The 25,141-nt window shown below is 42.8% G+C and overlaps 1 protein-coding gene across 9 annotated transcripts in view; it reads left to right on the top strand.

The window, feature by feature from the left end:
- DENND2B (DENN domain containing 2B) overlaps positions 1-25,141 on the top strand; it is a 157,575-nt gene that overhangs the window by 115,024 nt on the left and 17,410 nt on the right. For all 9 annotated transcript variants that reach the window (XM_040067877.2, XM_040067884.2, XM_040067880.2 and 6 more), the window contains 8 exons: positions 80-176; positions 1,093-1,137; positions 3,378-3,562; positions 4,190-4,299; positions 5,842-5,911; positions 12,268-12,345; positions 15,095-15,235; positions 18,142-18,290. In XM_040067877.2, the coding sequence (XP_039923811.1) occupies positions 80-176; positions 1,093-1,137; positions 3,378-3,562; positions 4,190-4,299; positions 5,842-5,911; positions 12,268-12,345; positions 15,095-15,235; positions 18,142-18,290 (875 nt within the window). The remainder of the gene's footprint in view (positions 1-79; positions 177-1,092; positions 1,138-3,377; positions 3,563-4,189; positions 4,300-5,841; positions 5,912-12,267; positions 12,346-15,094; positions 15,236-18,141; positions 18,291-25,141) is intronic.

The raw sequence follows: 25,141 nt of genomic DNA, 5'->3' as shown, positions 1-25,141 counted from the left end.
TTGTTTGAATACATCAAGTAAAAGTCTCCTGGCAGGAAAATGTTTAGTCTTAGTTGTTCCTCATTTTCTTATTTTTCAGCTTGTCCAAAGAATCAATTCCATCTACAGTGCAAAAAGAGGGAAAAAACGGCTGAAAAAGCTTTCTATGTCCAATATTGAGACAGCGTCCCTACGAGGTATGGTACAAGTGCCATGGTTCAGTGAATCGATTTGGATGCTACAGAGTTAATCAATTTCCTTATTTCCTCCTCATCTACCCTGGACTCCACTTAATTTAGAACTTTTTTCTGTGAACAATGATAATTTTCTCTCTGCAAGAGGAGAAAATGGGGATGAGCTAAAACAAGATTAGATTCTCAGTATTGTGTATCCTATTAATCCCATGGTCAGCTAGACTTAGTCCTCATTTACTGTAAGTTTTGTCCAAAATTCATGGTTTTGACTCTAGAGTTCTTGCATACTTTTTCCTGGCACTCACAGTGTGTAACTCACCCTGTGCTTCAGACTGCTTCTGGAAAAACAGGGGCCAAAACGGAAATTCAGGCCCTGTTTGTAGCAAGAGTACAATAGGGCTTTAATAGAAGAACCCCTCAGTAACGCATCTTGTCAAAAGGTTACTTTTGCCTGTTAACTCTAACTCAGTTTGGTGAGTTCTGGTGGTTGGGAATGTTACCCAGGCAGACAAAGCTCATAAGGCTTACTTTGCCTTCTCAAATGCTGCATAACTTGAAAAATTAAAACCTGAAAACGAGAAGTGAAAGGGTTAAGACCCATTTTCCAAATGACACTTTTGCAGCTCAGTATAGATGGGCATTCAGTGCAAACAATTGCTGTAATGGAGAATTAATTTTGCCCTTTCATCAAAAATTAAGTTCTTACTCTCAAGCAATATTGAAACTGAATCCAAGGAAAACACAGTCTAAAGAGTCATTCAAACTATTTACTTCAGGATATTTTAAGACTGAGGAGAAGTGCATGTGTGTATCACAAGGCTCAGAGATGTGAGATAGGATTTTTTCCCAGTTGCAGCACAGTGAACTGAGTTTGCTTGCTCTGGTTTTGCATTAACTGATGCCTCTCTGTCCTCTGCAGATGAGAACAGCGAGAGTGAGAGTGACTCAGATGACAGGTTTAAAGGTAAGGGATTAGCCTTCAGTGACTTCTAACTAGACCATGCCACAGACCTTATCAATGTATGTTCTCCTGCTACTGCACATTGTTCCTGTCCATGGCCTATATTCTCTATAGTTTCCTAACTCCTTTACTGCAGAGGTCCCAAATTCCAACACAGGAGCATGAACGTGGAAAACAAGAGCAAAATAAGCTGTGAAGTTCTAACAAGGATTTGGCAACTGTGCAATTTAATGAAGAACAGGGCCTTTGATAGAAGGTCTTGACAGGCTTTGTCAGTCACTTCAGAGATGCTGACTACTGGGTGCAGGCTTAGAGGGATGAGATTGGGTAAAGATGGTCCTTTCTTATTCATGTGCTGCTTTCAGTGCTTACTGCTCGCTGCTGTTGGAGACAAGGATCTGGGTCTGATCCAGCATTGTGGTTCTTAGACTCTTTTATAAGTCTGCAGTCTCCAAATTGTAGAAATTCCTTTATCAGCACCTGCACAAACTCTGTCTGAGCCAGACCAGTAAATTAGTCTCTCCTTTTCCTAAGTCCTGTTACAGAAAGAGGCCTATTAAAAAGTTGAAGACAGCAGCAACAGATTTCATTACTGAAAACCCATCATGTTGTTGGTAGGCGAGGGGTAGAAAAGTCAAGGGTTTAGAGCTGTTATAAGATATGGGGCAATCATCCATATCTATCTACAGCAGATGACACCTGCTTACTGTACCTGCAGCAAAACTTTCTGGAAAACATTGTGTCAGGGAAAGATTTGTGGTGGTAAGACCATCCAAAACAGGCTGTGTACAACATTGTACAGTGATGTGTGGAAAATGACTCCTTGCTCCTTTGTCTACCTGTACCAACCCCAAAGCACTTGCTGTTCTGTTTCTCTTTGTGTCAGAAAATAGAGGGGCTGCTTGTTCTCGTAGGTCATGAAAGAAGATAGACAGGGCCTGGCCCCTCTCTTGTTACTGGGAGGATATTCTAATCTCACTGGAGACTGGGAGGCTTTTCCCCCATTGTTGTGGAACAGAGGCTCTTAGTTCTGGCGTCTATCTAAGCAACTGCTCCTGAGTGACTTTGCATTTCCATTGATGCTCTCAGGACATCCTGAACTAAAGGCCCCCTCGTCTTGTGTAGCATGACAGGACTCACTGGGCGCCCATCTGGTGAGGGTGGGCTCTTTAGTTTTACCTCTAGCAAATGTGAGGCAGTGGCCTGCAGTGTGGGGCTGCCTCAAGGCAGGAGCAGGGAGGTTGTGTCTGGGGGTTTAGCTTCCTTAGTTGTGCAGTCACATCGCAAATCAAAATAATCTTATAAAAAATTATCAAAATAATCTTTAATTTTTCTGTTGAACCAGAATGTATGAGGGCTGGTCATGAAGGGCTTTCCCTCAGTACTTATGGCACCTTATTTTTCCATCACAAGGGCCAGTCAGCCTTTGGAAGCTGTGGGCAGTAACAGTGAGTAGAGCCTGAAGGGCTTGCGGTGTGCTGCTAACAGTTCCTTTGCCATTCCCCAGAGATCCTTGTGTGGAGATCTGGGGAAGAGCATGCTGGGAGCTGCTTTTACTGGGCTGGTTTTGGTTTTTTCTGGTGTACCAGCACTGGTAGTGATGTTAATGGCCAGTGCTCCATAGGTATCAATCAATAAGTCACTGGATCGAGGCACATCTTTGCCTTCATGAGTGACCATGAATCAAAGATCATCTCCCAGTTGAATTAGCACTAACAAAGCAACCCACTGGAGGCAATTGGCACATCTTTCCTTTCCTCCCCTCCCCTGGAGATTATTCCACGGCTCGCCTTATGTGGTTTGCAGCAAAAAGCTGTGCTGTGTAGGGGCAGGGCACAGAACTGTCTTTCCACCAGGGTAAGCCAGGCCTTAGATGTGTCACCCGAGAGGTCCCAGTGCATTTGCACAACCACATAAGGGCTTATAATCCAGTTTTATGTGTGAAGAAAAGCCAGACCTTTGGCAAGGTAGCATGTATGAACTGCAAATTATTTCAGTGACTGAGGGTTGCATAACTTAAGTACTCGGAGAGAGTTTTGATTTATGGGTGCAATTAGTGAGGCACGCTACAGAAGGTTTGCTAACTAGAAGGTTTGCTTTTGAAAGGAGAGTATGTTTGGAATAATACTCCAGAAAATTGAAAGTCCTTTGTGAATGACTGTGGCTTACACAAACATATTACAGTCTCAGGTAATGATCTGTCTCTTTTTTTATTCCCTTTTCTTTCTCTTTTTAAATGCCAGCTCATACCCAGCGCCTTGTGCACATCCAGTCAATGCTGAAGAGGGCTCCAAGTTATCGAACCCTGGAACTGGAGTTGATTGAGTGGCAGGAGCGGGAGTTATTTGAGTATTTTGTGGTAGTGTCTCTGAAAAAGAAGCCCTCTAAAAACACTTATATACCAGAAGTGACATATCAGTTTCCCAAGGTAAAAGAAAAATTCCTATGTACAGCTCATTCTAAGACCAGTCAGGTGAATAAATAGAAAAATTAATAGAAATCCAGTTCTTAAAGGGAGCTTTCAGAAATTTTCCATAGCAATCTATTACAAAGCGAAGGGCATAGAGAATGTAACTGAAAGCTTTCCCTGTTTTCAAATTTATCTTTTCCAGAGCTGGAGAATTTGGCCTGTCGGTGGGTGCTTTAAAGACTTTGTTTAATTCAGTTTCTAAATATTTCACTTTTAACTCATTTTGGCTATATTAGGATTTGTTCCAAAACTCACTGAAGTCAATGGAAAGACTTCTGCTGATCTCTGGCCTTTCTCTTTTGCTCTTGCAGCAGAAAAATATTTGAGCTAGGGCTGTGTTTTAAGTGGCCGTTGTACAACAAGGGAGTTTAAGACAATTCAAAAAATGTAAAACCCCAGCAGTGATTATTTCTTTTGTACAAACACCCATAAACCTGTCCTGGAGTCATGCCTCGTTCTGCCAGGCACAAATACAGGACAATCTGATGGGCCCTGGCTCTCAGAGCTGCTCAGTGAGCCTGCCCCTGAGCAGGGCTGGGAAGCGACACTCCAGGGACTGACTGAACCTCGCTTTTCTGCTGGCAGCTGGAGAGACCAACCAAGCAGATGCGGGAAGCGGAGGAGCGCCTCAAGGCTATCCCGCAGTTCTGCTTCCCTGATGCGAAGGACTGGCTCCCCGTCTCTGAGTACAACAGGTGAGTGCTCCAGAACTTCTCTGCACCATGGGGTGATGCTGGAGTGCACTGGAACAGCATCAGCCTCGTCGATGCCCAATTAAGGAAGTAGCAGTTTAAGTCTTGGCCACTTTGTAATCAAGCAGCTGTATTTAATTTTTCTTTATTTTGAAGTTCTGTGTTCTTTTTCTTCCCTATTCTGCCAGCCTCCCAGGCCTGTGTGGCTGAGGGGAAGAGGCTTGAAGGTTCCTCTGAGTGCTAAACTCAAAAGAATAAATGGAAATATTTAAAATAAATCTTGAAAAGGATGGGGGATCCCCTGCCCTAGCCATTCACCTCAGAGTGCTTGTGTAACATTGCAGGTTACCCCTTCATTTGGCTCGAAATGTTGCTGTCTGAGAACTTTCTTGGAGCTGTGCTCTGTCTCAGCAGAGGAGCCCTCTCCTTCCTTCCACTGGAGATGAATGACTGCAGGAGAAGGGCAAAGAAAAGGAGAGCCAGGCTTGCATTTTCTGTTGCATTCAAAGCGACCTCAAACAAATGTATAATTTTTTTCTCCTGCATTGATATGTGAGAAGTGGTTGATCCAAGGGTATAGAGTAACAGGATAGGCAGAAGGGATGGAATAATGGAATGACTGGGTTGGAAGGGACCTTTAGAGGTCATCTAGTCCAACCTTTCTGCCGTGAGCAGGGCCATCTCCAACTCGATCAGGTTGAGCAGAGCCCTGTCCAGCTTGACCTTGAATGCTTCCAGGGACGGGGCATTCCCCACGTCTCTGGACAACCCATCCCAGTGTTTTAGTACCCTAATTGTAAAACACTTCTTCCTTTTAGTTAGTCTGAATCCACCCAGTTTTAGTTTAAAACCATTACCTCTTGTCCTATTGCTACAGATCCTATTAAAAAGTCCATTCCCATCTTTCTTAGAATCCCCTTTAATGTATTGAAAGGCCATCATAAGGTCTCCCCAGAGACATCTGTAATTGCACAAACACTGGCATTTCAGTGCAAGGAAGTGTTGTATATAATGCTGTTCAAAACTTGCAAATCAGTCAGAATGTTTCACAGCCCAGGCACAAATTCACAGACCCATCCCTTTACCTGTTCTGTTATTACAGGCTCAAAATGTTAATTTTACTGCTCTGTCACAAATGGTATTTATTCTAGACAGAGACATAAACTGATTTGGATTTTGGAAACCTATGTTGTTTCTGGAAATGATTACTCTCAGAGAATATCTAAGGTTCTCCCCTTAAGAACAAAGCTCAGTCCAAAGACAGGATAGAACTAAAGGTAAAAAGGAGCTCTGGAATACTGCCCTCAAAATCTGATTCTCATGGTTCTTCTGCAGTCACTGATACTCAGCACCCATCTCTTCTGATAAGATAGCTGAGTTGTCCTTAACCATACTGCTGACAGAATTTTTCCAGAATATGTCCTAATGATGAAGACCTTCCAGTGGGTAGCATCTCTCACTTGATGAGTATTCCTTCCTAAGTGATCTGCCTTGTAACCATGCTGTAGTTCTGATATATGTTCTGGGCAATTCACTTTCTCCTAGTGAAACCTTCTCTTTCATGCTGACTGGGGAGGATGGGAGCCGGCGGTTCGGGTACTGCAGGAGGCTATTGGTAAGTACATCACCCTCACTTCAAAGGGCAGAACTCTCTTAAAAAGGATCTCAAAACTACCATCTGAACTGAGGGTGTCTTTCATGCGTTTTAAACAAAGAAGGGTCTTCTCACTCTGAAATTTGGAAATGTAAGGAGATCAAGTTAAAATAAGAATTTGTATCGGCCATTTTAATCAGATAGATCCCAAGGTTTGTAGCGCATTTCTGAGAATGTGTAAAAGTTTCTTGTGTGAGCACTTCATAAATTCTTTATGTTACATACTTTCAAGCACAATCAGAAATACTACAACACTGGAAACAAAGGCAAAGATGGTATTTCTAAACATTTGTGAGTAGTGTTTATCCTTTGGGCAGCTGCTTACATCTCAAAGGACTGCCAGCACTGTGTCATCAGTCTGCAGCTCCAAGCCACGCAGCAGGCTGGTGCCGGCATTGGATTTCTCACACAATTTTCAGTCCTCATGACCAGGGGTGGTCAACAGGTGAGGTGGGGAGCCTACACACAGTGTTGTCTCATCACCTGGAAAGTGCCTGGACATTTGGTAAACTGAGAGCACAGCAGTGTGTGTGTATCAAGGGGGAAGGGTCTGCACAGAGGCTCGCAGAGTGTGTTAAGGGAGGTGAAGCACAATTCAAACAGGGATTCTGGTGTCCATCTTGCACACCCGACAGGGTGGCAGCAAAGCAGATAGCAGTTGGTTGTCCCTGCACTGGCCTTGCACCTCTTGGAAAGGTTTGGAGCTGTTTGTGAGTGACTGGGTGGGGAGCCATGGCTCCTGTCATGTTCTCATGATTATGCCTACACTGGCTTGGGGAGCTTATATGGATATTGGATGCTGCAGGAATCTTTGGCTGACTCTATGTGCTAAATGAATGCCTGCAGCAGTTTGTAAGTAGGCCTCCCCTCTCTAAGAGTAAGGCACACTGGCACTTTTCCCTCCCCTTTCTGGCATGATTTCCCACTTTTTCAGGCAGGGAACACTTGCCTTCAGTAGCTTCCAGCAGAGCAACTCCCTGTCATTGGCACAGCACCCTCTGTCCCTCACTCTGCTTGTGCCTGACCCTGCTCTTCCCCTGCTCTCTGTCTATCCATGGCAGAGTCCTTGGCGTGCAGACAGCAGATGCTCTGTCTGGGAGGTATTGCTGTGTGTGGGTCCTCTGTTTGTAAGAAGTTTCATTAATGTAACATAACACAAAACTTGTTTATCAGTTCTGGGGGTTGTGTTTGCCGTAGGTAGCATCTCAGGGACTCATTCTGTATAAAACAGTGTGTCACAGTGAGCCACAACAAGATTGATGCTGGGCATCAACCCAACAGGCTGGGTTGGAAATGTCACTGAAGGCTTGTGCTGCAGTAAACCTAGGGCTGGTCACGGGATATAACTCATGGATGAGCAAGGAAGGCACCTAGAAGTCATCCTTGCTGTTGTAAATAATCACAACAAGATGTAGGGCAGCAGTACCATTCTTTTTTTTTTTTTTAATGACTTGTCATTTAAAAGGATAATAAGGTCTATTTGGGAAAAAAAATAACAAAACCTCAGAAAATGTTGGTTAGAATTAAATTATGGAATGTTTTCAGTCTACCAGGTAAAGGTGGTTGAGAAGGTCTGAGAATGTCAGTAAATTTGTAATCATGCACAGAGCTTGCCTTTGTAAAATGCCAAATGGTTGGTCCTGGACCACGCTGAGACTGAAATAACAAGTGACAATAAAAGAGATTTATGGACAGGAATGTTGAATCAGTTTTTCAATGAAACATTAACATAGGCTTTTTGACTCATTTAAAGCTCAGTGAAATTCACCCTACATTAAGAACAACATAAAAATAGAACACTGACTTTCAGCTGGTGCAAAAGAAAGCTGAGTATATTGGGAAATACCAGGAAAAGAATTAAATCAATAGTGCCCACTTTTATATAATGATGTTTTGAGACAGCATAAGAGATTTTTATCCTCCACTGGATAAGGCAAAAAAATCAATCAAATAGCAAAAAGAAAAAGGGAAAATAGATTTGCAAAGTCTATCTAATAATTATAAAACCAATTATAAAGCAGATCTACTGCTGCCACCTTGGATGATCACTTAATTCAGGTTCTTAGTCTGGATTCCAAATGCTGGCACAAAGAAGCTGACATATCTCATCGCACTGGTACAGCTTACTCAGCCAAGGAAAGGAAGGAGTGATGCCAATGCACTTCACCAGCTTTGCCCTTTGTGGGGAAAATCCAGCCATGCCCTTCTGAGAGGAAAACGAGGGCTTGGAAAGAGAGGGGATTTTGGAAGCTGCAGAGAAACATCTCAGCATTTCCTCTACCTATGGAAAAGGCAACAGTACCAGAGACCTTTTATTTGGGTGCTGCAACCTCCTCCCATCCTGCTGGGAGAAATGTGGAATCTGGATGGTGAAAAGCACCTGAAGTGCCTTTTCCATAGAGTTTGGCTGTGCTTAGACAGTGTAACAATTTCATGTCCCCTGCAAAAGGTTGGTGCATGGTGAGACAGCCTCACTGGTGTGTGCCTCAGTGTGATATATCTCTTTACAGAAAATACAGATTTTCTTTACAGAAAATAAAGGCAGCAAGGAGCAGGTAAATCCTGCAGGCATTCTTTATATAACAGCAGCAGATTTTTGTGTTTGGGGGTCCAATTTCCTGAGCAGGTTTTGGAAACTTATGCCAGGATGGCTCTGATGTCCAGGAGGGCACAGCCTCTCCTTCAATTAGTCCCATTCCCAACCTGCAAATTCTGTGAAATGCAATAACCATAACTTGGGAAGTATGTGCAGTTTTAGCAGATATTATGTAAGAGAAAGGCAAGGCCACTCTGTAACACAGAACCATGAAACCCCCCTAAAATTCTTATAAACTGCTCCACTTTAAGCCAAGCCAACTGCTGTGAGGCTAATTCCTTAGAAAATGTTCCCCAGCTGTCCTGGTGAGGGATGCTCTTGTAATACCCAGCAAGAGGTGTCTCACACCTTCTGGTGCATTTGGCAGCCTTGTTGGCAAACGCTCCATGGCTGGCTGGGCCAGGCAGCCTGATCCTGCAAGGATGGCTGGCTGCTCTTCTTCAGAGTCTTCTGCAGGGCGTGCAGATTCCTGCATTTAGGAGACAATTGTGTTTTGTCAGCCTTGCTCTCCTTTGGTGTGTTGTGATACGAAGAAACTGTTCCAGTTTTTTTCCTTCATATCTCAGACCTTTTTTGGGGTCTGTGTGCCAGAACTACCTCAAGGGATACAGTGACAATTATGTTTTGTTTGTTCTACAAATCCTGTACAGTATCCCCTTTAAATGTATTTATATTGTTTTGTTTCATTTTGGAACAGGATTAGAATGGAATGTAACCTATTGTCCCACAGCAGACAATCTGCATTTCCATAGATAGCATGAAACTTTCCAGTTACATCTTGATACCTCCAAGGCAATCCTGCAATGGCTTTTCTAGTGAGTGCACATGTCAGCAGCAGAGATAATTTGGGCACGCTTGCAGGGGCTGTTTCATCCTATGTCTCTCTTCCCTCTCACATAAAACCTGATCCTTCAACACTTTTCTAGGCTCAGACAAACCAGCCCCAGGAGTCCCTGGAGGAGCAGATGCCTGAGTGTGAAGTGTGTACCTGAAAACATGGAAAGTTGTTAGGTGGGACTAACCTGACAATCTGCATTTGCTGGGGGCAGGAAGAGGGCATTCATGACAGTGTGAAAGCAACCTTTGTAGGATGCAGACTGGTTTTGGAGCCGCAAAAACCACATTGGAAAACCCTTTTTTCTCCTTGTTCCTTTCCATCCTGCCCTTGCCCAAGCAGTTTGACAGCCCTGTGTACACTAAGTGCTCTGGCACCCAAAGTTCATGTTTCACAGAACAAGAAATCTTTAAAGAAGTGCTTTTGGATTTACAACACCCACAGTTTTCGCATGGTAAGAATTTGGATTTGCCCTAACAAGGAATCAAGAGCCTCCATAGAAACTGGCTTGTGACTGACTATTCATTTTAGCCTCCCAGTGTTTGAATTGTTCTGATTCCTGGCACCACTAAGGAATACCTCTGTTTCTGGGTATGTTGGCTAGTACAGATGCTTTGCAAAGGCCACTTCCCTCACACAGCTCAGTGCTATGGCAGACTGGGAGTAGATCTCTGAATGCTCCATAGAATCCAAGCACATGGACAGGGAGGTGAGATTTGAAAGAGGAAAATGGCAGGCTTGGAGCAAAAAGCCTCTTGTTTCTCCTGCCAAAGATTTTGGAGTGGGCTTTAGTCAGTAATATTCTGATCAAACTCATTTTATAAAAGATTGTCCTGAGCCACATGTGGACCAGCCCAGATGCAGAGCTTGGCCTCTTCTCAGCCAAGTTCTTGTCAGTTTATGTTCATCATTTTGGGAAACTGTTTTGTTATCATCAAAACTTACTAGCATTTTAATTTTGTGATACTGGACTAAGGCTTAAAATATCCTGGGCTCCACAAAAACAAACTGAAAGCAAATCAAACCCAAAACATCATCCCCTCTATCTCTCTTCTTTCAGGAGCAGTGCAGTGCACCAAGACAGAATCACTTGGGTGCCTTTCAGCTGGGCTATTTTAGCAAATTGCTTTCCTGATCTGACCTATTCTTTGTGTGCAGAAGTGTGCCTTGGATGGAAGACATGACTCCAAGACTGTGTAGCTACCTTGTAGACCACAGGCCTGAAACTTGGGAGAGCTCCCTTTTGGGAAGAGAGGAGGTTACTGGCTCTAATGGGCAGACCCAGGGCCTGAGTCTACCTTAGTGATGAGAGAGGAGTCCAGGCAGGAGTGTCTTGTCCCATACGATGTTCTTTTCCTGGGACAGAAGCAAACAAAAGCACAATGGGTGCTTTAGATCAGTCTAAAGTGAGGTGTAAACTGCTGGCTGAGAGGGGAGGTTATGGGAAGGGTTGCCAGTGCCATACATTTGAGAAGTTCTGCCCCTCAGAATGGCTCTGCTCAAGGCTTTTGCTTGCTGCTCCTACAGCTGATGTGTGTGCATCTGTGAGGCTGTGCTGTTTGCAGGGAAAGGTCTCTGAAATAATGGAAAAGGATGTCCTACACAGGTAGAGCAGAGAGGGAAGAATCCCAGCTCCCACAGACATGTAGCCTCTAAGACATTTGAAAGCAATGATATTTCATAAAGGAGAAACTTGGAGTAAGTGCTAAGCAGTTATTGTTTCTGGTCTTATAGATGACCCAGGAATGTGATGTTTGTACTGGCATTCAGTGAGACAGCTCTTGGTTGGGAGCTGTCCAAGGCTCCTGGCATGGCTTCGGCATTCCTGCAGATTCGACACAATGATTTTAACCAAAATCCCACATGCTTGATATAATCACTCAGTGCCTTTAGAAAGGATTTTATACCTAATATGGACAAAAAGGGCTCTGCTTTTTCAGAGATGTGATGTGTAGTGAGCAGGTTTGGATCCAGAAATAGACTCATCTGTATTCACTTAGCTGTGGTATTTTTTTTGTGGTCTTTATTATAACAGGCAGGCACCTGCTGACTGTCCAAGTCTAGAGTGCAATATTCAGGTTTAAAAAGCACAGCTGCCCCTCAGTTTCTCTTGATTGTCATCTCTGTGGCATGTGAATTTCAAACACTTCCCACGGGGAAGTTGATCACTGTAGCAGAAGAGTCCAACAAAGAGACAAAGATAAGTGGAACGGGCAGGGTAGCAGGGTCCAGTATGCTGAGGAAGTACCATTTGCTTCTCCAGGACAAATCTTATATAGGATGGTTATAGAGGATGGTCTTTACAGTTTCTCTTGGGGAGGGGGTAAGAGGGATGTGTGTCATTGATTCATACTTGCCACTGTTTAGGTTATGTGAGTTTCATGTTTATCATGAAGTGATCTGAGGAAGTTAATGATTTACTCATGCAGCCTGCCTTTGGTTAGGTGATGAACTTGCTTTCTGTAGGCTGAGCTCTCTCTGAACACCATGGAGTGAGGGAGTGGGGACCTAAAGCCATCACGGCCTCCCTTAGCATTGCAGCACATGGCCCCAGGGTGGCCCCACTCCTTGTGCTGCAGCAGGAGCAGGGGACAGAGATAGCAGAGGCATGAATTACAGCCCTTGTTCCATGTGCTTTTATGGCTGCAAGCTGGAGCAATGCTGGCACACAGCTCCAACACACTGTGATTTCCAAAGAGGATAAGTTCTAGCTGCGCTTTTCGGTTTCCTGACTTATGGAAGAAATATGATGCTTTTCCAAGAGCAGCTATTTGTTGGAGAAGCAGATAGTGAGATATGTCACATGATGGCCAACAGAGAGAAAAGTGTATTTCCTCATGGTTCCACATTAATATGTAATTCCCATCTCCTCTCTGCTGTTATCAGCCCAATGGAAAAGGCCCACGCCTACCTGAAGTTTACTGTGTCATCAGCCGCCTGGGGTGCTTTGACTTATTTTCCAAGGTAAGGAGATATTTTTTAATTGTTTTTTAATTTGATTGTTTATCGAGACACATCTGCAGGGATGAACCAGACTGGAAGAATTCCTTCCTTTGATGGGAGATAACTATTTTACAGTTGCTGTTTTGGATATTCCATCCCTATTATTTGGTTCATCAAAAATGTCTTATTACTTCTATGACTGAGGCAGAAATTGATTCAGAAAACATCTGGGTGTCTGTATGATCTGGCTGACTGGAGTTTTTTCCATTGTTTTCTACAGCCGTTCTGTGCGGAGCTGTAATTCTTGGCATCCATAGTTTGGATGATGGGCCAATGCCACTTTTACTCCAACACCCTATGGAATGATGAGGTTCAGAAAAAAGATTATTTGATAGGTGAATTCTATACCCTTAACACACTAGTGACACTTTCCCCCCGCCCCCCATGCTAGGAGTCTAGGATAAAGCACAGATGATTTTTTAATTGGCCCAATTTTAACTGATTGTGCTTTAATTTGCCAGAGGTTTTCACTTCAGATACAGGAAATCTCTCAGAACTCCCACAGATTTTACTTGTTAATTTTCATAGGAATAAAGTTCAAAAGAGCATGTAACTCACTGATGTTAATAAAAATCGTTGCATTTATATTGTTCATATGATCTAATATCCAATACAGAATATTATCTTTAAAGCAGGTTTCAAGTTTTTCTACATAAAACTTTGTTTAACCCAAGCCATGTGTGAAGAACAACAGTTGGGTTGCAAATAGTTAATTGCAATTTTGCTTTTGACGTCTTTCATAAAGCACTGAAATCAAGGATTTATAACAGTGTCTCTTGGACATATTATGTATCTAAACACAGATATCTGTGAGTGAAATGGAATGCATTGTTCTGGGAGGATCACCCAGCTCACCACACTTGTGGTGTGGACAGAACTCATGAGGCTCTTTTTTTCTATTATGTTTTTATCTATTTTCAATAGTGCTCTATTTTTCAAAGGAAGACTTAGGAGAAGGGGGAAAAAAAACTAAGTATCTTCCTTACAACCAAGTATCACTCCAGCTGAGGTATAAGGTCAGACCACTGGCCCTCAATACAATGAATAGCTGTCTCTGCCTTACACTGTGAACGATGAAAGACTGTGGGATATTAAATCTTGGATATTATTTACCATAAAATCAAAAAGATTCCTCATATTAAAATGTTTACCATCCAATTTCTGATAACTTGCATTAATTTTGTCTTCCACAAAGCCTCTCCTGCTCACTCACTGTTTTAATACCTATTTCTGAGACAGACTTGAGAACCGCAGATATTTTAACTTCCAGCCAGTTCATTTGGTCATAGTTTCAACAGATGTTTCTGACCATTTTATCTCTTGGGATCTCTGTTCCACTTTTATTTGCGTGATGAAGATCCTTGGAGCCAGGCATATGACACACATGGCCCCAACTCCAGCAACAAAAAGCATCAAATAGCCAATCCTGTGGCTGCAGGAACACAACTGAGTGCTGGCAGTGTGCAGGAGCACCAAGGCACCTGGGGCACATCCCTGCTTCATTGCTGCTTCCCACTTGGGCAGCTGGTTTTGTTTGCTGAGGATGGTTTGTGCTGCAAATTACATCAAGAGTGAAATCCACGTCCTCATTTATGGTTATCTGCCGTTTCCAAGGAATGGAATGCAAGTTATGTACACAGGGGCAGCTTTGCTTTAGTTGGGCCTTCATTATGTCACAGGGAGAGAGGGGAAGCCATGCACCAGTGAATGCTTCTGCTGGCATTTGGTGTCACCAGCTCTCGTTACAGGTCACCAGCTTGTGCTTAAGTGTCTTTTAATATTCTGCTTCAGTGAAAATAGTTTCCAAGAGAAACAAGAGAAAATGCCTGGCTCAGGCCCACTAACTCTTGTATGGCCTTTTGCTCTGGAGTGTTGGTTTTAAAAGATCACCATTGCAGGTCAAACCACTAACTGCTTTGAACCTTGCTTTCTGTCTTCTTTAGCTTTATCATCTATATGCTCTGTCTAATGTGGGAAAACGTAGCTGTGATCTGATTTATGTTGCCCCATGTGACCAAAGAGAGAAGAAAATAATAGTCTCCTCCATATTTAAGAAGTTCCATCTGCTTATTTCAAGACTAGATTGCCTGCTGTTTCATCAGGAGAAAATGACCTAATGTGGGCACCAGTGTGAACAGCTGGGTGCGCTTCAGGGGTGGCTTGTGGTCTCCAGCTCAGCACAGACTCTGACCTGACAGCCACTGCTGGGACACTTTCAGGAGCTCTGTCCTGCTGTCATAGTGACAGCACTGCTTTCTTTGCTACTCTGCTGCTTTCTCCTGCCCTCTGAATTGAAATGGAAGAGATGCTTAGTGCAGAAGGAAGTTTTTCCTTGATACAAATCTCAAGGTGTACCACTGAGATGATGTGATGCTGACCTGGGCTGTGATCAGGGGATTTGTCTTCATCTTTCTCTCCTTCAGCTCACCCTGTTGTTTGGACATAATCCCAACAGTATATAGATCCCTTTAGTCATGTTGAGTCTGCAGATTTGTTAATTCTTCCTTGCCTCTGTGTTAATTACATTCACAAACAGGCTTCATTTTGTAACCAAAACCATGGATTTATGGTAATGAAGAAATACATGGTAGAAGATATGCAAACTTCGACCTGCCATGTGTTTAAGCACATGTGGGTCAAAGGATGCTTCAAAAACCTATGTGATGCTGACAGTTGTCTCCCTCTCACTTTTGTCTTACTAATGGACCAGATCCTGGATGAGGTTGAAAGAAGAAGGGGAATATCTGCTGCCCTGGTTTATCCATTTATGAGAAGTCTGATGGAATCTCCTTTTCCTGCACCTGGAAAGACAATCAAAGTCAAAACCTTCCTGCCTGGAGCTGGAAACGAGGTAAAAAGCAACTGCAAACATTAAAAGTCAAAGCGTTACCCTTTACCACTCCAGTATCAACACAGCAAAAGAAAAACAGGAGGAGACAATCAGGTCCTGCAGGGGTGTGGGGTGGCAAAGCCTCAAAATGAGCAGGGCATGAGCTGCACCACCACGGACATGCTAATACTAGTTCCTATTGATGATTAGAAACCAATTTATGGTTATGTATTTCTTATTTTATGTTTATTAGTAAGTTGTGTGTTAGAAAAACAGGCAACACAAATGTCCCAGTGTGCCTGGCCTAGTGCAGTTCAGAGACCGCAGCATTTCTGGGCTTTATCACAGTGATAGCAGGCAAGTGTGCGTTTCCCATGTTGCCTGTATCTGAGCACTTCAGCAGCTGCTTGTTATTTCAAACCTTGTTACTGCTGGTCCTGGCCGTGGTAGGAGTGACCAGCAGCACTTAAATTGCCTCTTTGGTAATAAATGCCTTTTAACTGGCCCTCAAAGAAGAGCAAGTAATGTAAAACTTTTGCGTGTGTGTGTACACATATAATGGATGCCATTTCTTTTTACTCCTGACTCAAGTAGCTGGAAGCTTGGCATTAGATAACATGTGCCTTACTGGAAAATGGCAGTATTGATTAAAAGGCTTTTGCAACCTGGGGCTGGCCAGCCATGCATTGTGTTAAATTCTGTTCTCAGCATGCCCCTATGTAAGAATACAGTAGCTCCACTCAGCTGGGCATGCATATACAGGGGATATGTTACTGAAGATAAGAATAGAATTTGTCCCAGCTAGTGAAAGAAGAGAGAAAAAACTTCCCTTTAGGGTTATTTTACACTCCTTAGGATTAGTTTTACAATGCCTTTGTTATTTTTGCATTAAATTATATTTTCTGTAAATGTAATACCACTGACCTCAGTGGAGTGTGCCTGTAATGTATGGTATGAAATATAAAGGGTTCTTTGTATAAGTGACCTGCAAGGTGTTTTAAAGGCACCTGCATTTTCTTCTGCAGAGGCAATATCTGAAAGGGTGATTGGCATAACAGGGAAAAGATCTGACAATGCCTTTTCTGTGGGAATGTAACTGGGAGCTATGGATCTGCAACTTCTCTATCCTCTGCTCAAGCTTCTGAACTCTCCCAGAGAAAAATATTGAGATAATTCCAACAAACAAACAACTCTCTTCTGGCTGAGCTTTGCTCTCTGTTGTGCTAGTACAAACTTGTTATTTAAATGGAATGCACTCGCTTAATTAGGAACAGAATCTTGTCCTTCCATTGTGGCTCCTCTTGCCTAAACAAAGATGGTGATTAATTGGGAAGCAGACAGTGTATTTCTTTGTGATGAGCAGACCGAGGCAGCAGGCTTTGTCAGGCAGCAGAAAACATCCCTGGTATTTGTAAAAGCTGCCATAACTTGCATTGCATCCTACCCTGGAGCAAGATTTTCATGTTGGCAATTTGCAGTAGAATCAGCTCCTCGTGATTTGGCACATACACCTGATCTGAGCTTGCAATCCCAGTGCTAAGGAATGGAAGTGGGATTGTGAGGAAGAGTTTCCTCACAATTCCTGGTACAGTTACTGCAGAATTTGTTTCTTACTGCCGTTTGGGGACATCCCACTGTTCCTGTATTTGAGGCTTAAACAAAGCACATCTATTTGATTTGATACATGCTGTGCTAAGAGTGGCTTTCTTTTTACAGTTGTGTGTTACTGATCACAGACAATATCACAACTAAACTGATATGAATTTATTTTGTTTACAGTATCCCATGATCTTGAGCATGTCCTTAAAGCAGTGATTGTGAGGAATTTTGTAAGGGCTACTCCAGTTAAAACCTGATCCAGTCTGCTTGTGGAATGTGGTGTCATGTGCATGAAAACGTAAAACTAGTCTAAAGCAATAAAGTGTTGATGATTTTTGGACCTATGGAAAGAAGAAGATGTATGCATGTTCCTGTTAATATATAGTCAGAGATTTCAACACAGCTTCGAGTTGGCCTTTTTTTTCTCTTTCCCTTCTGTTTCCTCAATTTCCTCAATAGTCCATCATTATCTGTCTTGTACTTCATATTTTTCTCCTTCTTTTACTCACTTCTTCACGTTATTTTTCCCTCTTCTTTTTTCTGTCCTCTGCCTTCAAGTTCCACATCTGAACATGTCAATTGCAGGAAGATATAATAAAGGAAGATATAATATAATAAAGGAATCAAGGAAAAGGCATTTGAAAAAAGGAAGGAGAGGGCCTGAGGTCATGGACGAAGTATGAAAGTTAGACTGTAAAGGGATATCACAACTCACCATCTAAGACCTTGTCCTGACTCCCCAGTTAAGTATATATATATATATATACACACACACATATCTTTATATGAAAAGAGAAAGGTTTTAAACATTATCTAGTGAATTACACATCACAGAAGAGTGGAAATGAAGTAAATTTGCTTTAAAGTCTTCCTGGCCTTTTAGTTGAGTCCTAGGCTCCTATCTAAATGTTAATATGAATTGTTAGCCAAGCTTAGAACCCAATTTACCTTGACTTTATGGCTGTTTCAACCCTGTAAGCTCCTAGCTCCAGGGTTTGATTGTTACTTGCTTCATACTCTTGACTCAGCCAAGCTTTACATCTCTTAGAGAATGTTTGGAAGGGAGAATTATGCTTCCCTTGGAGATGAGCAGACAGTGCACGCAGCTGTATTCTGGGAAGAACGGCATGACAGGAATTGTGCAATACACTGTTTTTTCTGGAGCGCTGTGCCTGCAGCCTCAGTTTGCACGAGGGGCTGGGGTTCATACTGTGTCCCCTCGGCAGGGAAGCGCGGGGCAGTGCTGGAGGGCCAGGCTGGGCATCCAGGCACTCGGCGCTGCCGGCCTGGCCCAGCGATGCTGACTGCTGCTCGTTGGGTGTGTGCAGGTCATCGAGCTGCGGAGGCCCATGGACTCTCGCCTGGAACACGTGGACTTTGAGTGCCTCTTCAGATGCCTCAGCATGCGGCAGATCATCCGCATCTTCGCCTCCCTCCTGCTGGAGCGCCGTGTCATCTTTGTGGCAGACAAGCTCAGGTGAGTGCTGCAGGCACCCGAAGCACGCGTGCAGGACAGCGCTGCCTCCGGATGCAAAGGGCTTTAGGAAATGTACAGAATGGTTTGCAGATGTGAGGATCGTCTCACTGGAGGATTTAAATGTCTTTTTACATCCATGGATGTTCTGTCTTACTTTCCCGTCTGTAAAATGGTGATACAACTTCTCACCTTCTTCACAGTCAGTGAATGTTTGTGCAGCATTTTGATGCAATGCAGTGCCAGCAATGTTTCTTCCAGGTTTTGGCCACAGCGTATTCATAAAGAGTAGCAGAAGTTGTCACAGAAGTGCTTCACCTTGTGCTCATGCAGTGCAGGCAGGCAGGGAAATGGGGTGTTGAGAGCTCCCCTGATTTGCTCTGTGCAGTACTGACACTTCATGTTGGGGCTATGTTTCAATTCCTGCCCTACCAAACCCATCCGGTGGGAGGGTTAAACTGCCATCACGGTCCTTCCCAGCTATTTAGGATATTTTTCCTGGCCCTCACGTGACCTGAAAATATTTCCTGTTGAAAGCTTCATCTTGGGCTCCTCGCTAGAACCTTTCAACACGCCTTTTGCTTCCCTGCCCTTTGATTGCAATCTCCCCTCTATTCATGGGGCTCTGAAGCATGAACTCAGCCCAAGTTCTAAGGAGTAAGAGCAACAGGCCACAAGTCCACATGGCCTTTCCCAAGGAAATGGGAGCTCTGTGTAAGCTGCACCCCTGCCCCACAGCAAGGAAACATCCTATTTTTTAGATGCTTGTGTAATCCATACAGAAAAGTGTGGGTAATGTAAAGAAGACATTATTTTCTGTGGCATGATACATAATTAAAAATGGCAAATAAAAATAAAGCCTGTCATTATTAGACTCAGGAACGTCCAGCATCTTTTAAAAGGACACCAGAGAATTTATGGGAGGTTAAAAACACAGATGGATCTACCCAAACAAACTCTGCTAAACACTTTATCAGTCCCAGCCTCCTCTGAATGACCGCCAGAAACAATAGCTGCACTTAGTGGCCGCCAGTGTATATAATAGCAAAAATACTTTGCATAGTAAAAGCTTTACAACCTTTAGGGGAGAATTTCTTAAAGCTGCAGACCCTTCTCATGTTATAAAGTTACTTCCTTAGCAGTCTTTTTTGTGTCTAGAACAACAGGAACATTTTATTTCATCCCTTTTCTTGTCAGTAACCCTTGGTTTGAATGACCATTTGGGATGACTTAATTTCACATAAATTCACAATGAGAATTTTGTAACTAGTCCGGGGTTTCTGCAGTACTTTAGTAGATATATGAATCACACCACGAATATTGGGGCAGGTAGCTTTAGAAATACTCTTGGTGTGCTCCTTCTGACTTTTCCTACAGCATGTTTAGTCACCTCATTCTGTCTGTTTCTGTTTTACCATTCTTTCAGCACCCACAGTCTGACTAATTCAGATTGACGCATTCCCTCCAACAGCACAGTGATCTGAGCGGAAACTCACAGAAATGGTGCAGCAAAACTGAGGGCTCTGCTGTGCTGCTGCCAACTGCTGCTGTGCTCTGGAGCTCCCAGTTGCTTCTCTGAAATGTTCTGTGGACCACAGGCACAGGCCTGCAGGGATTTACTGCTTACTGTGGGGAAGATCCTCAGCTATGAGTGATGAGACAAACAGCAGCTATTCCCTGGAGCATTTCCCTGGGACATCTGGCCTAGCAGATGTCATATAATGCTCTGGGCACTGTGCATAGAAAATAAACTATTAAACTTACTTTGACAGGCTCAAGGTAGCTTGGCATCAGAAACAGTTGTGTTGCTGATACTGAGGACTTGTGGTATCCCAGGACTTCATCAGGCAGTCAGGGTTTTATACACATTGCATCCCTGGATGGAAGTTCAGGCTTACCTGCGCAATTACTTTTCTCTTGGTAGCTGCCTAGTTCCACAGGCCTTGGAGCACAAAATAAAGAGTTCTGCTTACAGGCAACATGCTGCTCACCCTTTTGGCACACAGAAATAGGGCACCAGGACCAACAGCAACCAGAAATTATAAAGATCCCTTTTGGTAAATACATATCCTTACACTGTGCTCTCCTGCAGAAACTGTTCTCCAGTGAGGTGTTGTTTCTGTGTGAGAGGGGGGCATGGGATAAGTGCTATAACACAGGAGAAAAGAGAGGACTCAGAAGGATCCGAGAGGCTTGGGAGGTTTTGTGGTTGCTCCTGTAAGAAGGGACGCAATCCTTCTTACAAAGAGGGCTTATGTTCATATGCTTTACTATATCCACATGTACCCTTTATTGTATGTATATACTTGGTTTCATTTGATAGGAAGATGATGAAATCTGATGTGGTGGATAAGGTTCTGCATGCAGACCAGTGGATCCTGAGCTTTGCTTCTGAACCCTCTGACCTCTTGAGTGTCACATGCTGGAAACAGCACCTCTTTCTTGTCTTTTGTCTGGTCTGTCTGGGATCCCAAACACTCTGGGATGAAGACCACTTCCTGTTCTGTGAGAGCAGCAGATCTGCTTCATGCAGTGTGGTCCCTCTCAGCATGGGGATTTAGGAGGTACCGTAAACCAGAAACTAATAATGAGTCCTTTGACAAGAGCCTGGAGAAAGTGACAGTGGATTTAAATTCAATACTTACTGAGATTTTCATGGTTTAAATAGGGATGAAGTCTGAAATGAAACACTCTGGCTTTGAGCTAGTAACTGTCTTCTTGGAACATTTGCTTTGTCTGACATGAATTTGTTTATGGGCATCCTGTCTGAAACTGGAGTTTACCAGTAATGTGGGAAAAAAAAAAAAAAAAAAAAAAAAAAAAAAAAAAAAAAAAAGTGAAATATCTTACAGGTCCACTCTGTGCCCAAAGAATGAGAGCAGGAAATTAAAATGATTTTACAAGTGTTTGATTTCTGTATGTACCCAAAAACTAGCTTAGAAATAAATGATGAGGTTTAGGCTTCAAGCAATAAGATGCAATGGGGTTTGTGCCTGCCTGCTTCATGGGTCTCCCAGCAATAAATGATTTCACACATCATACAAATCCGGGAAAGTCATGCCTAGGGGAGTGAGATTCATTCAATAAGTTGTTGTTTATGGTTCTTATAGTGCTCAGAATGTGCCAAAATTTCAAGTCCTTGATCTTTGCAGGAAGAGATTGTCAACACAAAGGGTGATGCTCCCAAGTAGTGAGGAAAGAGCAGCAAAGTTCTGAATGACAGCACTGGGAGGTTGCCCTGGTTAGATATGTGCAGTTAGGTCTGGGTATTTTTTCCCCCAGTAAGTTGATTATGTATTTCTTCTGCTTGAAACTGGGTGAATAAATCCCTGGAGCTTTTGCTCACCTTCAAAAATGAATGTGAATCTGGCAGCAACCTTGCAGAATTTTGCTTTCTGTGAACAGTGAACAATGAAGAAGACAACAGGGGAAAATAAGGAGAAAGAGACTTGGAATAATAATAATAATAATAATAATAATAATAATAATAATAATATCACAACTCTTAAGTATCTTAAAGAGATAACTTAAGGCTCCAATTCCTTAAAAATCTGCTGAGAGCACAGCTGACGTGGTATACTTTATCCCAGCTCTAATCCCCGTCCCACTGTTTATGTTCCCAACTTTTTTCCTGTTCACCCCAACTCTGGAATGTGCCTGCCAGCTGCAAAGGGGGAGCTGCTCTAGTGCCATCCTCTGATGGTTTGAAAGGCAGCAGATGCAAAACCAGTGGGGCCTGGGGCTCAGGAACATTGACCCTGCTGCGGGCACAAAGGTAGCAACAGAGAATAAATAGAAAACAAACACTGGAAGAAAAATATTTCTCTGCTTGTTTTAGTTTTATGCTGGAGAAACAAATTTGTGGAGGTGATGTGTGTGAGAACAGTCTCTTTGCCTTTTCCCCTGAATGTTTGGAGAGGGGAAAGGAAGGCCCTGGACATAGCAATGCCCTTTTGTTATAACCCCATTTTTTATAAATAAAAATCACTCTTGCTGTAATCCACTACATTGGGAAGGACTCTGAGGATATTTTGCCTACATTTCACATAAGGGTCCAGTCCAATGTCAGCCACAGTCAGTGGAAGTGTTTGGATGAGGCTTGTTTTTTGCTACGGATCCAGATCCTCCAATATTCCTCTCAGTGGCCTTTTGAAAATTTCTGGGGCTGTGAAATGCTTCTATGGAGCCCTTGCTCTTGTAAAAGACAAAATAACTTTTCATTATTGAGAATTTTGGTTTTATATGAGATATTTCAGCTACTTCTCAGTGAAGCAGTAGTAAGGGCCTCAGAGAAAAAAACCCTAACCCTACTCCTAACCCCACAGTATTCTGAACTGCAGGAGGAATCTGTCTCCCAGCACAACTGTAGAAGGTCCAGGCGGATCCCAGACCTGACCAAAGGTTACAGGCTGGAGACAGAAACACTGACTAATACAGGACAGAGCGTAATTATGTAAATAGTGGGGAAGTCATCCCGCAGGCATGTCTCTGTTAACTCTGGAGCAAAAGGGGAGCAGAGAGTACTTGTATGCAAGGGCAAAGGCTTTCAGAACACACAGCAGCGTTTCCCTATTCTCACGCACAGACGCAGCTCAGGGCTGTCTGTGCTATGCCCAGAATGTTCAGGGAGTGGTGATGCTTCTCCTCATGTTTGAATCTGTTGTTTTGGGGCCACGCTAGAAACTGGCAGCAAGAGCTGAGAGGTAACCTGCTTCCCATTTCTCAGTGCCTACCCAAAAAACATCCTTTAACCTAGCAGCCAAAATCATAGCATGATCTTGTAGCTCAAGTTAAAATATGCAAATTTAAATAAGAGATAAGTGGCAATGTTCTAGTAGTAAATCATTGCTCCTCAGTCCCATAGCAAGGTAAAGTGGAAAAGCAAGAATAGCTAACCTCTGAGGCAGATTACCAAGCTCATTCTCGATTTGTTTATTGTTCCTTTTTTATTAACAAAAGTAGGATTTAATTCTTACAAACGAATCATGGCCATGACAAGTCTGAACAGCTTCACCAACTGCCTGGGAATGCTCCTTTCCAGTAGTTGTCATCTTTTAACACTTGTAAAGTTTACCAACCTGCAGCTTAAAGGGTAAAAATGTGTGTTAGCAGAGAGAGAAGTGTGCTTGGTAAACAGATGTGAGCTTTGGCCAGCAATAAAGATTTCTTTTACTTTCCCCATCACAGAAACCTCCAGAAAAAGAAAGGTGAGAGGAATTCACCAACAATTACATGCCAGAAAACAGCTTGTGAGGGAGAATTTACTGCTGCCAGTAAATGGTCTGGTCTCTGACTGGTCTGTACCATTTCTGAGCACAGGCTACACGGTCTTGGTAGTTTTTTAAATATCAGCTGTGCATTAAAGAAGATGTTTGGAGATGCAAACTACTGCACCTGTGGAATTTGTAATAGCTCACAGATCTGTCTAAACTCAGGAGAATTATGGATGGCTGACATTTCTTCTGGTGCATTTTTATCCAAAGAACTGGAAGTGCTATCTTAAACCTGTCAGGATTATTGTGCTTGCCTGGAGTGATATGCTGAAGATAAACTAGAGAATTTTTTTCACTGATTTCTGCAGTGGAAGGAATGAGCCCCTGTATAATTATCCAATGTGGAATCATGCTTAGTAGACAGAATTTATTCTACTGCAAAAACATCCATTTTTCATGTACGTAACCAGAGAGTTTCTGTTTCCTCCAGTGAGAGCCAGCCAGCCCCTGCTGAGGGGGCTAGCAGAGCTGTCTCCCAAGATTCTTGAGAGACATTTTGCACTTTACTCCCTCTTCTCAAGAGGTAATTACATTTTTTAACACTTGGATTACTTTCTCCAGCACTTAGATTGTGTGATGGCTGATGCCAACAAAGCAGCTGTACTTGGACAGTAGGAAAATGTGTGTCAGGCAAAAGGGACAGACCAAGAAACAAAATGAACATTTGATGCCTCTGGCTTGTTTAATATTCCACAGTCCCAGTGAAAACAACATAATAGTGACATTTTTAATATTCAGTAGACTCCGATGGCATTTTTAATATGCTATGTCCCAAGAAGGGTAGAGCTTGTATAATTTTCCTTTTCTTCCTTCCCTCCTCTCCTACTTTCCAGTGGTATTTATTTATGTCACTCCAGACTTTGGCCAATGCTCTACAGCGGGAAAACATAAGTTTTCCACTTTCAATTTGTGCAAAAAAATTCTCTCGCCTTTCCCCATGAAAGGAAATGGGATACAAAGACGACCATGCTGCTTGGTAATTCCCTTCTGGATTGCTTATTGGCACAATTTAGCAGTAAATTGCAATGAATCTGAAAGCCCTAGTGTGAGCAAGGACTGGTGGGAGCAAAGATCCCAGTGTGGAAAGAACAAGGAGTTTACTCTCCTCTGGAGCATCTATGCTGAGACCACTTTTGTTCTGGATTTGTGTTAACAAATTGTCCCGCAGGAAAGGGATTGGATAACTCTGTGGGTACAAAGGATAATTTCACACTTGGAAATGTTGGGTTTGTTTTGTGTTGCAGCCACCTGACAAAGCTTGGGCAGGTAGCTGATATATCAAAGTCTTAATTTAATAAATTAATAAATTATCAAGGTCTTAATTTAATAAAACCAGGCAGAAACACCAATTAATGTAGGGGTTTTAGTATTTATTCTCTTTCTGTGGGAGGGAGAGATTAGGAGAAAAAATAAAGCAGGTTTAAGTATAAAAATGAACAAAAATAGTTCTATTAACACACACGAAGAGAATGAAAAAAAAGTTGAGAAAAAAAGTTGAAAACCTAAACTAAAACAGAATGACATTTTAAAACACCCTTCTATCCTCTTACAAGCTATTAACTTTCTTATTAAACAACATAG

This window comes from Hirundo rustica, chromosome 6 (genome assembly GCF_015227805.2).
Source record: "Hirundo rustica isolate bHirRus1 chromosome 6, bHirRus1.pri.v3, whole genome shotgun sequence".
In the NCBI taxonomy this organism is placed as follows: domain Eukaryota; kingdom Metazoa; phylum Chordata; class Aves; order Passeriformes; family Hirundinidae; genus Hirundo; species Hirundo rustica.
The sequence above is the reverse complement of the archived record's forward strand: the minus strand, read 5'-3'. Positions and strand labels throughout refer to the sequence as shown.